The sequence below is a fragment of the Balaenoptera physalus genome, assembly GCF_965194825.1.
Source record: "Balaenoptera physalus genome assembly, chromosome: X".
In the NCBI taxonomy this organism is placed as follows: domain Eukaryota; kingdom Metazoa; phylum Chordata; class Mammalia; order Artiodactyla; family Balaenopteridae; genus Balaenoptera; species Balaenoptera physalus.
Window position 1 is genome coordinate 91,048,856 of NC_138903.1, and position 19,122 is coordinate 91,067,977.

Below are 19,122 nucleotides of genomic sequence, written 5' to 3' on the forward strand. Positions count from 1 at the left end.
GCTAAAGGAACTTCTCTAAGTGGGAAACACAAAAGAAGAAAAGGACCTACAAAAACAAACCCAAAACAATTAAGAAAATGGTCATAGGAACATACATATCGATAATTACCTTAAACGTGAATGGATTAAATGCTCCAACCAAAAGACACAGGCTTGCTGAATGGATACAAAAACAAGACCCATATATATGCTGTCTACAAGAGACCCCCTTTAGACCTAGGGACACATACAGACTGAAAGTGAGGGGATGGAAAAAGATATTCTATGCAAATGAAAATCAAAAGAAAGCTGGAGTAGCAATACTCATATCAGATAAAATAGACCTTAAAATAAAGAATGTTACAAGAGACAAGAAAGGACACTACATAATGATCAAGGGATCAATCCAAGAAGAAGATATAACAATTATAAATATATATGCACCCAACATAGGAGCACCTCAATACATAAGGCAACTGCTAACAGCTATAAAAGAGGAAATTGACAGTAACACAATAATAGTGGGGAACTTTAACACCTCACTTACACCAATGGACAGATCATCCAAAATGAAAATAAATAAGGAAACAGAACCGTTAAATGACACAATAGACCAGATAGATTTAATTGATATTAATAGGACATTCCATCCAAAAACAGCAGATTACACGTTCTTCTCAAGTGCGCACAGAACATTCTCCAGGATAGATCACATCTTGGGTCACAGATCAAGCCTCAGTAAATTTAAGAAAATTGAAATCATATCAAGCATCTTTTCTGACCACAACGCTATGAGATTGGAAATGAATTACAGGGAAAAAAACGTTAAACACACAAACACATGGAGGCTAAACAATACGTTACTAAATAACCAAGAGATCACTGAAGAAATCAAAGAGGAAATCAAAAAATACCTAGAAACAAATGACAATGAAAACACGACGACCCAAAACCTATGGGATGCAGCAAAAGCGGTTCTAAGAGGGAATTTTATAGCTATACAAGCCTACCTCAAGAAACAAGAAAAATCTCAAGTAAACAATTTAACCTTACACCTAAAGAAACTAGAGAAAGAAGAACAAACAAGACCCAAACTTAGCAGAAGGAAAGAAATCATAAAGATCAGAGCGGAAATAAATGAAATAGAAACAAAGAAAACAATAGCAAAGATCAATAAAACTAAAAGCTGGTTCTTTGAGAAGATAAACAAAATTGATAAGCCATTAGCCAGACTCATCAAGAAAAAGAGGGAGAGGACTCAAATCAATAAAATCAGAAACGAAAAAGGAGAAGTTACAACAGACACCACAGAAATACAAAGCATCCTAAGAGACTACTACAAGCAACTTTATGCCAATAAAATGGACAACCTGGAAAAAAATGGACAAATTCTTAGAAAGGTATAACCTTCCAAGACTGAACCAGGAAGAAACAGAAAATATGAACAGACCAATCACAAGTAATGAAATTGAAACTGTGATTAAAAATCTTCCAACAAACTAAAGCCCAGGACCAGATGGCTTCACAGGCGAATTCTATCAAACATTTAGAGAAGAGCTAACACCTATCCTTCTCAAACTCTTCCAAAAAATTGCAGAGGAAGGAACACTCCAAACTCATTCTATGAGGCCACCATCACCTTGATACCAAAACCAGACAAAGACACCACAAAAAAAGAAAATTACAGACCAATATCACTGATGAATATGGATGCAAAAATCCTCAACAAAATACTAGCAAACAGAATCCAACAACACATTAAAAGGATCATACACCACGATCAAGTGGGATTTATCCCAGGGATGCAAGGATTCTTCAATATACGCAAATCAATCAATGTGATACACCATATTAACAAATTGAAGAATAAAAACCATATGATCATCTCAATAGATGCAGAAAAAGCTTTTGACAAAATTCAGCACCCATTTATGATAAAAACTCTCCAGATAGTGGGCATAGAGGGAACCTACCTCAACGTAATAAAGGCCATATATGACAAACCCACAGCAAACATCATTCTCAACGGTGAAAAACTGAAAGCATTTCCTCTAAGATCAGGAACGAGACAAGGATGTCCACTCTCACCACTATAATTCAACATAGTTCTGGAAGTCCTAGCCATGGCAATCAGAGAAGAAAAAGAAATAAAAGGAATCCAAATTGGAAAAGAAGAAGTAAAATTGTCACTGTTTGCAGATGACATGATACTATACATAGAGAATCCTAAAACTGCCACCAGAAAACTGCTAGAGCTAATTAATGAATATGGTAAAGTTGCAGGATACAAAATTAATGCACAGAAATCTCTTGCATTCCTATACATTAATGTTGAAAAATCTGAAAGAGAAATTATGGAAACACTCCCATTTACCATTGCAACAAAAAGAATAAAATACCTAGGAATAAACCTACCTAGGGAGACAAAAACCTGTATGCAGAAAACTATAAGACACTGATGAAAGTAATTAAAGATGATACCAACAGATGCAGAGATATACCATGTTCTTGGATTGGAAGAATCAACATTGTGAAAATGACTATACTACCCAAAGCAATCTACAGATTCAATGCAATCCCTATCAAATTACCAATGGCATTTTTTACAGAGCTAGAACAAATCATTTTAAAATTTGTATGGAGACACAAAAGACCCCGAATAGCCAAAGCAGTCTTGAGGGAAAAAAAACGGAGCTGGAGGAACCAGACTCCCTGACTTCAGACTATACTACAAAGCTACAGTAATCAAGACAATATGGTACTGGCACAGAAACAGAAACATAGATCAATGGAACAAGATAGAAAGCCCAGAGATTAACCCACGCACCTATGGTCAACTAATCTATGACAAAAGAGGGAAAGATATACAATGGAGAAAAGACAGTCTCTTCAATAAGTGGTGCTGGGAAAACTGGACAGCTACATGTAAAAGAATGAAATTAGAATACTCCCTAACACCATACACAAAAAGAAACTCAAAATGGATTAGAGACCTAAATGTAAGACTGGACACTATAAAACTCTTAGAGGGAAACATAGGAAGAACACTCTTTGACATAAATCACAGCAAAATCTTTTTTGATCCACCTCCTAGAGTAATGGAAATAAAAACAAAAATAAACAGATGGGACCTAATGAAACTTCAAAGCTTTTGCACAGCAAAGGAAACCATAAACAAGATGAAAAGACAACCCTCAGAATGGGAGAAAATATTTGCAAATGAATCAACGGACAAAGGATTAATCTCCAAAATATATAAACAGCTCATGCAGCTCAATATTAAAGAAACAAACACCCCAATCCAAAAATGGGCAGAAGACCTAAATAGACATTTCTCCAAAGAAGACATACAGACGGCCACGAAGCACATGAAAAGATGCTCAACATCACTAATTATTAGAGAAATGCAAATCAAAACTACAATGAGGTATCACCTCACACCAGTTAGAATGGGCATCATCAGAAAATCTACAAACAACAAATGCTGGAGAGGGTGTGGAGAAAAGGGAACCCTCTTGCACTGTTGGTGGGAATGTAAATTGATACAGCCACTATGGAGAACAATATGGAGGTTCCTTAAAAAACTAAAAATAGAATTACCATATGACCCAGCAATCCCACTACTGGGCATATACCTAGAGAAAACCGTAATTCAAAAAGACACATGCACCTGAATGTTCATTGCAGCACTATTTACAATAGCCAGGTCATGGAAGCAACCTAAATGCCCATCAACAGATGAATGGATAAAGAAGATGTGGTACATATATACAATGGAATATTACTCAGCCATAAAAAGGAACAAAATTGGGTCATTTGTAGAGACGTGGATGGACCTAGAGACTGTCATACAGAGTGAAGTAAGTCAGAAAGAGAAAAACGAATATCGTATATTAACGCATGTATGTGGAACCTAGAAAAATGGTACAGATGAGCCGGTTTGCAGGACAGAAGTTGAGACACAGATGTAGAGAACAGACATATGGACACCAAGGGGGGAAAACTGCGGTGGGGTGGGGATGGTGGTGTGCTGCATTTGGCGATTGGGATTGACATGTATACACTGACGTGTATAAAATTGATGACTAATAAGAATCTGCAGTATAAAAAAACAAACAAAACAACTAATACTAAAAAAAAAAAGAAAAAGAAAACAATAGAAAATATCAACAAAACTAAGAATTGTGTTTTGAAAGATAAATAAAATTGACAAACTTTTAGCTAGACTAACCAAGAAAAAAAGAAAGAGGACTCAAATAAATAAAATTATAAATGAAAGAGGAGACATTACAACTGATACCACAGAAATACAAAGGATCATAAGAGACTACTATGAACAATTATACACCAACAAATTGGATAAACTGCATAATCCCTACAAACATGCAACTTACCAAGACTGAATCATGAAGAAATAGAACATCTGAACAGACTAATAATGAGTAAAGAGATCAAATCAGTAATCAAACACCTCTCAACAGATAAAAGCCCAGTACCAGATGGCTTCTGTGATGAATTCTACCAAATATTTAAAGAAGAATTAATGCCAATATTTCTCAAAAATTGAAGAGAGGGAACACTCCCAAACTCAATTGATGAGGCCACCATCACTGTCATACCAAAGCCAAAGAAGGACACTACAAAAAAAGAAAATTAGATGAGTTGAAAAAGAATATATATGTATAACTGAATTACTGTGCTGTACACCTGAAACTAACATGACATTGTAAATCAACTAGACTTTAATTAAAAAATCAAAAAAATAAAAAACAATAAAACTATGCCACAAAAATTTTTTTAATTAAAAAAAGTAAAGAAAATTACAAGCCAATATCCATGATGAAAATACATGCAAATGCAAATATTCTGAACAAAATGCTAGCAAACTGAATTCAACAGTACATTGAAAGGATCATATTCCACGATCAAGTGAGATTTATCTCTGAGATGAAAGCATGCTTCACCATATGCAAATCAATAAATGAGATCCACTACATTAACAGAATAAAGGATAAAAATCATATGATCTTAATAGATGTAAAAAAAAGTATTTGAAAAAATTCAACACCCTTTCATGGTAAACTCTCAAAAACAGGGTATACAAGGACGTACCTCAACATAATAAAGGCCATACATGAGAAGCTCATAGCTAATATTATAGTCAATGGTGAAAGCATTTCCTTTAAGATCTGGAACAAGACAAGTGTGCCTACTCTGACTACCCCTATTCAATATAGTACTGGAAGTCCTAGCCAGAGAAATTAGGGAATAAAAAGCAACTCAATTGGAAAGGAATAAGTACAACTGTCTGTGTTTGCACATGAAATAAACTTATATTTAGAAAAGCCTAAAGACTCAACCAAAAAACTGCTGGAATGAATTTGGTAAAGTTTCAGGTTACACAATCAACACAGAAAAATCAGTTGTGTTTCTATACACTAACAACAAACTATCTGAAAAATAAAGAAAGAAAAAAATTGCAATTACAATAGCATCAATAACAGTAAAATTCTTAGGAATAAATTTAAATAAGTGAAAGATTTGTACATTGAAAGCTATAAGACTTTGATAAAAAGAAAGTGAAGAACAAACGAATAAATGGAAATATATCCTGTGTTCATTGATCAGAATAATTAATATTGTTAAAATGTCCATACTACCCAAAGTGATCTATAGATTTAATGAAATCCCTATCAAAATTCCTATAGAATTTTAAACAAAAAAACAATCCTAAAATTCGTATGGAACCACAAGCAACCAATGCAGTCCTGAAAAAAAAGAACAAAACTAAAGGAATTACACTTTGTAATTGCAAACTTTATTACAAAGCTATAGAATCATAACACTATGGTACTGGCATAAAGACAGACATGTAGACCAATGGAACAGAATCAAGAGCCCAGAAATAAACCCACACATATACAGTAAACTAATATTTGACAAGAAAGCCAAGAAAAATCAATGGGAAAATATAGTCTCTTCAATACATTGTCCTGGGAAAAGTGGATATTCACATGCAAAAGAATGAAACTGAACCCCTACCTTACACCACTCATAAAAATTCACTTGAAATGGATTAAATGTCACACCCGAAACAGTAAAACTCCTAAAAGAAAACATAGGGAAAAGGCTCCTTGGCATTGGTCTTGGCAAAAAAAATTCTTTATATGACACCAAAATCACAAGGAACAAAAGCAAAAGTAAACAAGTGGACTACATCAAACTAAAAAGCTTCTGCACAGAAAAAGAAATGATCAACAAAATGAAAAGACAACCTACAGAATGGGGAAAAACATTTGCAAAACCTGTATCTGAAAACAGTTTAATATCTAAAATATGTAAGGAAATCATATAACTGAATAGTAAAAATAATAATAATAATCTGATTTTAAAATGGGTAAAGGACCTGAATAGACAGTTTTCTACAAAAGAGATACAAACGGCCAACAGTTCCATGAAAAGATGACATCACTAATGTCATGAAAAGATGACATCACTAGTCATCAGAGAAATGCAAATCAAAACCACAGTGAGGTATCACTTCAAACTGTTAGAATGACTATTATCAAAAAGACAAGAGATAATACGTGTTGATGAGAATATAAAGAAAAGCAAACTCTTATACACTGTTAGTAGGAATGTAGGTTAGTGCAGCCACTATGGAAGACAGCATGGAGGCTTTTAAAAAAATTAAAAATAAATTACCACATGATCCAGTAATCCCACTTTTGGGTATATATTCAAAGGAAATGAAATCACCATCTCTAAGAGATATCTATTCTACCATGTTCATTGAAGCATTATTCATAATAGACAAGACATGGAAACTACCTAAATATGCACTGACAGATGAATGGATAAAGAAAATGTTATATATATAAATATGTATAACATTTATTTACATATATAAATAAAATTCAGCCATGAGAATAGAAGGAAATTATGCCATTTGACATGGCAACACAGAGACATATTCTTTGGCCTGGCCAACACACTTTTCCATTTTGAAACTCCAAGAGAATTTCAAAGGAGTTGTATGAGAATATTAGTACCCCTCCACCTCAATCAATATGATATTAAAGATAAGATAAAATGGTAAAATTAATTGGAGAGTAATCATGTATGAATTATGGATATTACATTTCAGATAACCCACAGTGTTTGTTAGTTTGTTATAAACTGCAATAAGCAAACCTGTATGCTTCTAACACCAGAGAGAATTTACCTCAGAAACATATTTGAAGATAACTCCATATATTACAAAAGAGACATGAGAAATTGTTGGAGTAAGGGCATATTATTTAATAAATGATACTGGTATTATGTGGAAAGGATCCATTTCCATTTCCCTCTACATATCAGAAGCCAAAATTCATTCTAGGTAATTGAGTGTTTCTTTTTCTTTATCCTCCCACCCCTTTTGATATATTTAAGGTATGTAATCTTAGTGGAATTTGTTCACATGTACTGTGATATAACATTACTTGTTTTCCCAAATGATTAGCTAATTATTCTAACACCACTCACTAAATGTGTAGAAAAGAGTTAGCACAGCAGACCTGAGATTGCTAGCCTTATAAAGTGCTTACAAGGTTGGCCTTTGGCTGGATTCTGTTAACCTGGATTTAAAGAAGGTTCCCACCATTCCCAGAACAGATAAGATTGGCTCACTGTACCTAAATTCTTTGTGCAAACAATATGGTTTATGCTGAATAACTTCTTTCCTTCTGGGAGTCTGGAATTTCGGTACATGCTAGGCAAAGGGTACCCCAACCTCCCCCAAATTTTGGGCACTCAGTATCTAATAAGCTTCCTTGATAAATAACATTTCACACATGTTGTCATAAACTGTTGTTGGAGGAATTAAGTGTATTCTGTGGGACTCCACTGGGAGAAGGCTCCTGGAAGCTTGCACCTGGTTTTTTTTTAACTTTGCTCCATGCGCTTTTTTCCTTCACTGATTTGGTTTTGCATTCTTTTGTAATAAATCATAACTGTGAGTACAACTGTATACTGAACCTTGTAAGTCCTGCTAGCGAATCATTGAACCTGTGAATGGTCTTGAGGATCCCTGACACACTGAATCTTTCACTTTTCTCCATGAATCTGAACTGTCACCCTACTATAACTGCCCACATATATGTGGCAATATAAGGGCTCTCTATCTGTATTCCATTTAACTTTTCCTGAGTAGTTCTACTCTGTTTTGCCAACAGATTTGACAAAATTTTAAAAATTCTTTGTGGGGCAAATACTTTCCAACTTCCATATTAGTTTTCTTTCAAAATTCCCTGGACTATTCACAGGCTTGTGTGTATATACAAATCAATAAGGAGTTCTTGAACCTTTAAGAACCTCTAAACCAAGAACCTCTAAAAGGCAAATGGGAAAAGCCTACACATACTCTGCTCACAAAAAGAAAACCAAACTGGCTAATAAACATCTCAAAGTAGGTTTAATCTCATTAATAATATCAAAACAACAATGCAATACCATGTTCCCCAATTCTATTAGTACAGGACTTAAAAATTTTGCTACTAGGGTTATAGACCTATTAAAAACTGTATCTACTAAGCTCACTATACAGTTCTAAGACAAATTATCCAGCCTACAGCCCCATCCCAAAGGAAGAAGTCCTTGCTTGACTCTTGAGTAAGGCATGACCACTCGACCAGCATTGGACACCTGAGGTGAGAGTTCATGGAGCTGATGAAAGGGATCACGAGTGTCACTATGAAGGGGGTAGATGGCCTTCTAGAAAATCTCTGAAGAATGGATAGGCCTTTGAAAGACATTATAGGGGGCTGGAGATGACTGGTAGGAAGGGACAAGTGAGTGAGAAAGTTGACCCCTCCAGGTGCAAGGAACTGTGTGAATAAGCTGTGGTGAAGATAATGTCTGTGAAAGTCTATTTTGTGTTACCTGTAAAATGCTATATAATGTATATTCTGCCATAAAAGAATGTCTTTTTAAAGACATTCTTTATGTTATACAAACTCTTCCTGAGACTAGAAAAAGAACAAAAAACTATCCTAACTCATTTAATAAGACTAATATAACTTTGAAACTATGGTGAGAAAACTACGGCATAAAAAAATAAAATCATAGACCAATATCACTCATGAAGAATAATGAAAAAACTGGCAAGTTGAATCTAGCAGTATATTAAAAAACAGTAACAACAAAAAAAAATACTGTGATAGAATGTCAAGGAGATAGGCATATCCACAATTAGTCAGATTTCAGCACCTCTCTCTCAATAACAAGTACAGACAAAATAAGTAAAGATATACAACAGAAGACCTAAACAAGTTTATGAACCAACTAGACCTAACTGACATTTATAGAACAGTTCACAGGACAACAGAAAAATACACATTCTTTTCAAGTGCAATTGGAATATTTACCAAGATAGACCATATTCTGGGCCATAAAGGAAGACTCAATAAATTAAAAGGATTCAGGCCACACAAAGTAAGTTCTCTGACCACAATGATACTGTGGTCAGCACTGTAGAAATACATAAATGAAACATATCTGGAAAAGCCTCAAATACTTAGGAACTACATAGCCTACTTCTAAATAACTCTTGGATCAAAGAAGAAACTAAAAAAGAAATTAGTATGTGATTTCCATTGAAGAAAAATGAAAACACAACATATTAAAATTTGTGGGATAAAGCTTAAGCAGTATTAGAGGGAATTTTACAGTACTAAAAAGCCTATATTAGAAAAACAATGGTCTCAAATTAATGACCTCAGCTTCTATTTCAAGTAGCTAGAAATAAAATAGTAACAAACACAAAGTAAACCAAAGAAAAAAAAATAAGAGCAAAACCCAATGAAATAGAAACAAGAAAAACAATAAAGAAAACCAATAAAACTAAACACTAGTTTGTTGAGGTCAATAAAATTCATAAGCCTCCAGCCAGAATGATAAAGGAAAACAAAAGAGAAGATACAATTACCAACATTAGGAATGAGAGAGATGACATCACTAGATATTTTACAAACATCAAAAGGATAATAAGAAATTTACTGGCAAGGCTGAAGGTAAACAGACAACCCATAAATTGCTGATAGGGATGAAATTCTGTAATATCCCTTTGGAGGGATATTTCAGAGTATCTAATAAAACTACATATGAAGTTATCATTTGATCAACCATCCCCACTTCTAGGAATCTACCCTGAAGATATACCTCTAACCATACAAAAATTACAATTGCACAAGGTTATTCTTCCAGCAGTGTTTGCAACAGCAAAATATTGGAAACAAATGCCCATATATAGGAGAGTAATTGAACAAATTATAGTAGTGACACATAATGGAGGAATATGAATCTGTAAAAAAGAAATGAAAAAGATTGCTATGTACTAATTGGCTTCAAATCTGTAAAATGTGCAAATACTGAGGTTAATGGGATTAGTAAAATTTATTCTTTTCTAACTATACTCTCCTAAAAGGACTTTGGCATCTTGTGGATACCTCCTAAAGCTGAGCTCTGACCAAAATGGATTAGCACAAATAAGGGAGTGCCACTAAGGACAGATGCAAATCACCAAGTCTAAAGCACTGGCCAGAAAAAAAATACAAGGAAAAGAGCAAAGGGTCAGCGGAGGTGAACTTGTGAGAATATTCATAAGGCAGTTTGTAGGTGGTTCCCAGAAGGACCCTCCTCTGAGACCCAAGACTGAAAAGGGAGGGAGCCTCAGATGGAGCAGGTGGAACAATGACCCTTGTGTCTCTAGATGGGAACTGTTGAGGGCACAATGGGACTAAGCTCTTTCAGAATCTCACATCCAGGGCAGACCCCCAGGATGCTGCTGCCTGGGTTGAGATCCAGGGATCCTCTTGAGGGCTGAGAAGCTTGCTTATAACCCAATGAGAAATCCTATGTGAAGGGCCCAAAGCATCTAGGTTCCCTCCTTGTGAGTGTGTTGTCTCTTCCCTTCCCTAGAGCTGCCCAGATTGAGGTTCATTCCTCTCTTGCATCTCCAGGCAGCTGGAACCTTAGAGTAAAAGTCAGTCCTGTTGCCCTCTCATTACCCCCACCCCACCCCCGCCACTAACTTGCCCACAATATTGAGCCCAGCCATCCCCGCTGTCTGACAGACAGACAGAAGAGTGAGTGCCAACTAGGTGGGAGGAAGGGAGTGTAGCTCACAGTTCCTATCCTCACACCTGCGTTTCCTGATCCAGGGCCACCGGTGTTCACAAATTGTCACTTCACCGTTTCCGCTCTCTGGGCTCCCCTGCAGCCAACTGCTTCCACGTGTCCACCTCTCCCACCCACACAGAGAAACAGAGTCACGCAGCGCTGGGCGGGGAGACGGGGGTGGGGTAGGGGCTTTCAGAAGGCAGGAGGGAGCGCGAGGCTCCGAGACACTTCCTCTGCCCGGATCTAGTCTCCACCACCACCTCCCACGGATGCCAATATATGGCCTCGAGCCCACCTCCTCTAGCAGCGGCCGATGCTTCTCTCCACTTACGCCTCCCGCAGGATGACTTCCTGCCTCTTGAGCTCCCGGGCAAAAACAGACCCCAGCTAAGACGCTCACGATTGGCTGAGGGATTGTGTCCTCCGCCAACAAAGGCCATAATTCTGGGCGCTTGAGGGATTAGCTTTCAGGCTAGTGCAGCATGGAGAGACACCCACCCACGCACCCACCATCACGTCCTACCACTCCTCTCACGGCCGTCTGTCAAGCGTCAGGTGCAAGTCTTTCCCGTCCCTTTCCAGCGCGACAAACCTCTACGCCGGTCCAAGTGAGAGTGCGGTCACGTGACCCACAGTTAGTCCCACGTGACCGCGCACTCTGGAAGTCTGCGCAGCCCTGCAGCACGCAAGGCACAGGCTTCTGCCTCTGGGGGTGAGCTGCTTGCTAGAACAATCTGAAGCTCCCGATGGGGGTGAAGATAGAGAGCTGAAAGGAAGGCTGGATTTGGAGCCAAAGCTTCCAGCCCTAAGCCTGGGCCTTGCTCTGTAGGAGCACAGGGCTGGCGAGGAACACCCCATGAGGAGTTTGGAGACCAAGTGACTTAATATTCTGTGCAAAACTCGGGCGACATATTAAAACACACACAGGATCTGTCTTCGAAAATATTGATAGCCAAAACAAACATCCAATCTCCAATTCCCACCACCAGGACGATCTCTGTTAGCACTTGTGGTTTGTGAATGGAGGCAAAACTGCCACTTTGCCCTACTTCCATAAACCTTGCAGCCTAGAATCCGGTAGGAAAAAAGCACTTTGCACCCTGAGACAAACGAAAAGTGAATAAAACTTTGTATATTTTCCTTTAGCCTGGACTACCCCCACCCCAAACCAACTTTATCCCTGACTTTTGCTCCTGTCTGAGGATACGTTATTACTTTTGTGAATCCGAAAAATGTGTACCATAAACTCAGAAACTTTGGAAAGTTTACAGCTTACTCCCTTTAAATTATGCATTTTTATTTAGCAAGCCAGTGCTTCTGAAGTTGTAGTCTCTCACACTTCTTTATTCCTTTGACATGTTTTACATGGTTGCAGGATTTTCCATAATCAAATAATATACATTTGCATAAATTCAGTCCATTTCACACATCTTTTGGGGGGAGGGATCATCTTTCCATGTATGATACCAGTCTTTTCTATTTCACCAAATATAGAAGGTATCAGAGCTTTTCTCAGCCAATTTTAAAACCTATATATCATCAATTTTAGTGGCCTGTATGCTATTACCTTAACACTTTCCATGGCACCACCATGAAGAAATGGAACTCCTGACAGTTAAATTTGTGTGCTTTCTGGTCTTATTCTTTGAACCTTTAAGCAAGATCAAAGAAACACCCATACTTTGAACTGCAAAATGCAACTTCTCAGCTCTTAAAAACTTACCTTATCCTCTATATCCCTTAATACACTCCTCCCAGCCACTCCAGGCAGACTGGATACCTCACTCCCATAGGAACACTTTTTCCAACTCCAAGCTTTTCTTCACAACATCCAACCTCTTCCTTACATTTCAGAGCCCAAATTAATTGGGTCCTTCTTCTCTGAAGCATACCCTGAGTAGCAGCCCATGGTAACATTTTCATTTAAAGATACGAGAATAGCTTTTTCAAGGAGCATTATTATTCATATGCTAATTACCTCTGTGTTATCGTATGTTATTTTTTGCATGTATATTTTAAGTTCACGGAGAAGGGTGATTTCTGCCAACTTTAACACAGAACTTTATTGAAAACACAACATGATTCAAATAGACATCAATAACACTTACTTTGCTTACTTATGATAGCTCAGTTCACTATAAGCTTAAATGGTAAATTCACAATCTAGACACAAACAAGTATCAACAAATGTGCTTTCAGTTTTAATATTCGTTTGGCATCAGAAGATTGATCCAGCTCATACACAGAGTTTGGCAAAGTCAGTATCAGCATTAAAGTGTACATTACAACATAGAACCAACTTTGAAAACTAAAGCATTATTCAAGGACCATAACTCAGGAACATAAGGACAATCAGAGGCAAGTGATTAATCATACTCATTTTTTTGTTCTGCCTCAGGGTCATTCTGATCATCTGTTTTGCCTTGCAGTTCCTTAGCAAATTTCTCAACTTCATGGAATGCAGAAATAAATGGCTCAAGACAGAAATCATCATCAGTGAACCACAACGCCTCTTTTTTAATATTGTTACCAATATTCTCAAGCATTGCTAGAACCACCTGAATATTGTCATTTGTCTCTTTCCTGTTAAAAAGGCCCATAAATTCTGACACTGCTTCAGCACTGAGTAGTTCTTTTGTCATGACAGGATTTTCAGACAAATTCAGTAGCATTTTCAGAACATGAAATCTTGTTTTGGTATTGCCCGTGGCTAATAAGGAGAGAAACCCAGATATATACTTGGCAACCAGTGTGTGATAGTCAGTAGTTGTAGTGAGGTGTCTAACCATCTTTATTCCAGATAACTGCTCAGGGGAATCCAACCTATAAGCAAGAGTCTCCTCACACACTTGACATACGTATGTCTGAATCATGTTTAGATTTGGATAAGGTGGAGCCATGTGAATCATATTTTCCAAAAACCTTGTCTTAACTCGGGAGGAGGGATAATTGAGCAAGGTTTCAATAAGTGAGACAACACCTGAATCGCGAATGAAATAACGAGTAAATTGAGAAGCACTCCTCATACCCATTGCAATTTTAGATATTTCATGAATAAAAGGATCTCGAATTTTGTCCATTAATAGAAGGAGTTCTTCAAACTCTTCAGGACCAATTTTAAGCTCACACTGTATGCAGTTGCAGAACCAACTCTCAGGTTCTGCACTCTCCCTCGTCCTAAGATGTTCTCGAATTTCCCTGACTGACCGGTAGGACAGATCATACTGAAATGGGAACTCAGGGTCAGGCTTATCAGGCTGAAGCAAAGATTCCTGCTCTTCCCCTTCTAGGCTCAGTTCCATGTGCTTGGGCTTTCCTCCAAACATTTCAGAGAACAGAAATGCTGCTTCTTTTGAAAATCTAAAGGGGCTTGGGGATGGGAAGCCAACCCTACCCCATGGGCCAGGCTTGAACTGAACAGCAACCTCCTCCCAGCTCTGCGGCCTGCGTAAAGCATCAGGCTCCTGCTCAACTGAACATCTGGACCTGCAAATGGCCCTGTACACAGGGCTAGGATTTGATTCAAAATGGGCCTCATCTCCTGCCCAGAACCAGGACCCCACTATGGCTTCATCCTCCTCAGCTACTGTCCTTGACTCATAGTTGGTTCCATTACCAGTCCTGTTATTGGCCTCATTTTTAGCTCCAAACCAGGACCCAACAACTGCCCCTTCCTCATTTTCTGGCCTGGATTCAGAGGTGGCCACAGTTTCAGTCTCATTAATGGCCTTGTCTCCAGACCACAACCAGGACTCAACAATCATCTCTTCATCATCCTCTGGCTTATATGCACAGCATGTTTCTGCTTCTACATTGATTTCTTTTGCATCCCAGAACCAGGATCCAAAAGTGGTTTCCTCTCCAGACCTTGATGTGGTCTCTTCTATTGCCTGGGGTCCAACGTCTATATTATATTCTTCAGCCCAGAACCAGGACCCAACAATGATTTCCTCCTTTTCAGTGCCATGCTTGGACTCAAAACTATCCCCTGCCTCCAGACTGGCTTCTTCTTCAGCCCAGAACCAGGACTCAACAATGACTTCCTCCTCTTCAGCTTCTGGACTGTATTTGCTGCAAATGTTAGCCTTGTTACTAATGGCCTCTTCCCTGGCCCAGAACCAAGACCCAACAAAATGTTCCTCTTCAGCTGCCAGCCTGTCCTCTTCCCTAGCCTCTGCTTCTGTTTCAAGCCTGTCTTCCTCCCCAGCCCAGAACCAAGAACCAATAATGTCTTCCTCTTCAGCATCTGGCCTGGATTCTTCTCTATCTGTAGCCTCTATAATGGCTTTATCCCCTTTCCAGAACCAGGACGTGATCATGGTCTCCTCCTTGGTTGGTGCCTTGGCTTCTTCTTCAGTCCTATCATCTATACTGCCCTCTTCCACAGCCCATAACCAGGGCCCTACAGTGGTCTCTGGCCTTGTATATTTTCTGGACCAGAACCATGAATCAACAGTGTCCTGTTCCTCCTCTGGCCTAGACTTCCAGCTGCCTCCATTGGCAGCAAACACACAGGGATCTTCTCCTGACCAGAAGTCAGACTCAGTATTGATCTCTTCAGCAGTTGTCATAAATTTACATTGGGCACCAGGGGCATACTTCATACTGATCTCTTCAGTGGTCCCAAACCAAGATGATATAATACCCTTTTCCTTGTCCTCCAGGCTAGACTTGTTGCTGACTTCAGCCCTCCCACAAGCTTCTACTCCAGCCCAGAACCATGACCGAATAATGGGCTCCTCCTCTTCAGTCTCTGGCATAGTGTCACAATTGACTTCAGCCCCAGAATCCATCTGGGCCTGGTTTCCAGCCCAAAACCAGGACCCAAATATTGTCTCTTCTTCAGCTCCTGGCCTGGCCTCTTCTCTAAACTCAGGTTCTGTATTGATTTCTTCTCCAGCCCAGAACCAGGGACCAATGACCTCTTCTTCCTCAGACCTTGGCCTGGACCCACAGCTGGCCCCAATACCAGCTTCCACACTGGCCTCATCACTGACCCAAAACCAAGACCCAAAAATGGTCTCTTCTTTAGCCTCTGGGTTGGTTTCTTCATTACCCCAGAAGCAGAAACTGGCAGTGACCTTTTCTGTATCATCTGCTGGCACAGATTTGGAAGTGGCATCAGCCTCAGTTTCCACACTGGTCTTTTCCCCAGTTCCAAGCATAGAATTGCCAATAGGCTCCTGCTCAGTCTTTGGTCTGAATTTACCACTGGCCTCAGTCTCCATACTGGCCTCTTCTTCAGTCCAGAACCAACTGCCAACAATGGACTCATCCTCCACTTGAGAACAGGACTTGACAGTGTCCCCACCCACTATGCTGGACTCTTCTGCAGCCCAGAACCAGGCCCCAGTGAGGAACTCTTCCTCTGACCTGGCTTCTCGCTTTGTCCTGGCTCTGGCCTTGATTTTGGCCTCTTCCTTTGCCATTGCTCTGGCCCTCACCTCTTTCTTGGACTTGGGCCTAGACAAGTTATTAGCCTCTTCTCCAGGCCAGAACCAGGACTCTTTTTTGACTATATCCATAGACCCAGACATGAAATCAATGGAAGCTTCTCGCTTGGCCCTGTGCCTGACCCTGACATCGGCCCCTTTCCTGGCTCTGGGTTTGTACCTGGCCTCCTCTCCAGCCCAGAACCAGGATTTTACATTGTCCTCACATTCAGACCCAGAATTAGATTCAGAGACTTCTTTCTTAGACCTAAACCAGGACCTACTATTGGTCTCTTCCCTGGGCCTAGACCAGACACTGGTCTTTTCTCTGGCCCAGAACCAGGATGTCTTAATAGATTCATCCTCAGAACCAGAACTGGATGCAACATAAAGCTCCCGACTGGTTTTGGGCCTAGACATGGCCTCTTCTTTGGCCATGTGCCTGGACCTAGTACTGGCCTTTACCCTGTCTCTAGGATGAAGCCTTGTACTGACCTCTTCTCTACTCCAGAACCAGGAGCTCAGAGAGGATCTATCCACCCATCTGAAATCACAATTGTGAGAAGTCTCTTTTTTGGATGTAGGCCTGGGATGGCACCAGGACCCCATATTCGTCTCCTCCTCTGACTCAAACAAAGGCTGGATACCTGATTGGGACTTGACCTTGGTGCCAGGAAAGGACTCAGCATCCATACTGACCAGTTCCCTATCCATAGACCAGATCTTAGTTTTAGCAATGGATCCAGACTCAGTACTGATCAGTGACCAGGATACAGCATTGGTTTGGGACACTCCCTCTGTCTTCAGTAGTGCCTCAGCATGAAACTCAGTCTTGGCCCATGAATAGGTTTCATCCATGGACCTTGCCCCAGTGACTGCCTTGGCCTCACTCTTAGGATGTGTCCCAACTACTGCCATGGTCTCAGTTTTGGGCCTTGCTCCAGGCACTACCTGGGCCTGGGTCCTAACCTTGGGTCTGACCACCACTGGGACTTCATTCTCTCTCTCAGCCCCACCCCCAACTTCTTCTCCAGGCTTCTTTTCAGGCTTGGCCTGGATGCCAGGCTCAATCTCAGCCCCAGTCATAGTACAAGTTACAGAGGAGACCTGATTAAATACTGCTATCCCAGTCAGTCTCAGCCTCTACCACAGATCTGTCACAGTCTTGTATCTTCACACTCTAATCTTTTGATGATTCAGGTGATACAGTTGGAAACAAAAGTTAGAGTCAATCACCAGTCCAGCAGTCAATCAGCCTCCTTCCCAATCCCAGCCTCAGCCAATACTACAGTCAGAGTGAAGAAAAAGCACAACCAAGCTGGGAGAGGATGGATGATTCTTGGGTGGGTGTAGACCTGTTGAGGGTGGTGGTCAGCAGCAATTCCAACACCACCAGAGCTGCCACTGGAAGTCAATCTAGGAAGCGAGAATGACATGGGGCTTTGAGTCTATTCCAACTGTGTCACTCCATGAAGACTCACATAGAGAGACTGGACCTCGAATGCTTGATGGGAGAGTTAGGCTATTAGAAGTCTCTCTATCACCTTCATTTTTTCTACAATTTTTATCCCCAAAGCTGCCATATTACTTTGCCTGTTATTAAACAGGTTATGAAGAGGGTGGAAAAGTATCTGGGCAATGGAAGAGACTGAGGAGCACCCAGGCCAGACCCTAATCACTCTTGGACCTATGTTGGTCTCCTCTACCCCACCCAAAAGTTGTACCCATTCCCATACCAACCTTCACTGATGTGGCACAATTTCTTGCTCCTTTCCTTGATTCCAGTGGCGTCAAACTCTACAGCAGCCTGCATATCCTGGGTACAAGTAAACATATAGCAGAGAATGGAGCCTGACTGCTAGATAGACAAGCAAGAACCCTGACCCCTGATACAAACATCTCTCTTTCTGTTTAAGGGTCTAATATGTCTAATGTTTTCTGTCTCCTGGTTCCTACACTTAGGTATTTTCCTCGAATTCACGACTCAATCCACACTTACCCCACTATTCCTAATATCTCCTGCAGGAAATGGGCAAGGGGTTCTGCGGCAATGTGCAAATTTGACAGAGAGTAGGAGAGGTGGAGGAGGCCCTGAAACCACTTGGATCAAAGAACCTGCCATGATAATACTGTGCAGCTGTCTCCTGCATCGCCCCTCTTCGCACAAACCTCCAGAGATTTGAACCAGACTCCTCCTCCTTTCTTTCCTTGCAGAAGTGACCAGCCTTAAAGCAGGCCTATGGAAAAACAGATCAAAAGGTAAGATGGTCAAGAAATGATGGTAGCAGCTGAGTGCTTGGTGGACAGACAAACAACAAACATAGGAGTACCCAAGTTATCTATCTTTTAACATTTACAGTCCTGTTGGTTAGAATATTTTCTTTTAACTTAAGCCCTATGGATCAGGCTTCTGGATAACTCATCTTCACATCACACACTTCCTCTTAGTCTCTTCTCCAATTCTGAAGATTCACTACTTGGTGTTCACATCCCTTGTGCTATACAACATAGATTGGGGGAAGGGCGCTCGCATATTCTAGAAAACAGGTTG

At 39.9% G+C, this 19,122-nt stretch overlaps 2 protein-coding genes across 7 annotated transcripts in view; both read right to left on the reverse strand.

Moving 5' to 3' along the window:
- The window catches only part of ARMCX5 (armadillo repeat containing X-linked 5), a 135,742-nt gene that overhangs the window by 66,268 nt on the left and 50,352 nt on the right, over positions 1–19,122 (reverse strand). The window lies entirely within an intron of this gene.
- Positions 12,477–17,983, reverse strand: GPRASP1 (G protein-coupled receptor associated sorting protein 1). Its single transcript, XM_082447516.1, has one exon. The coding sequence runs from the start codon at positions 17,655–17,657 to the stop codon at positions 13,506–13,508; it is 4,152 nt and encodes a 1,383-aa protein (XP_082303642.1). The 5' UTR covers positions 17,658–17,983; the 3' UTR covers positions 12,477–13,505.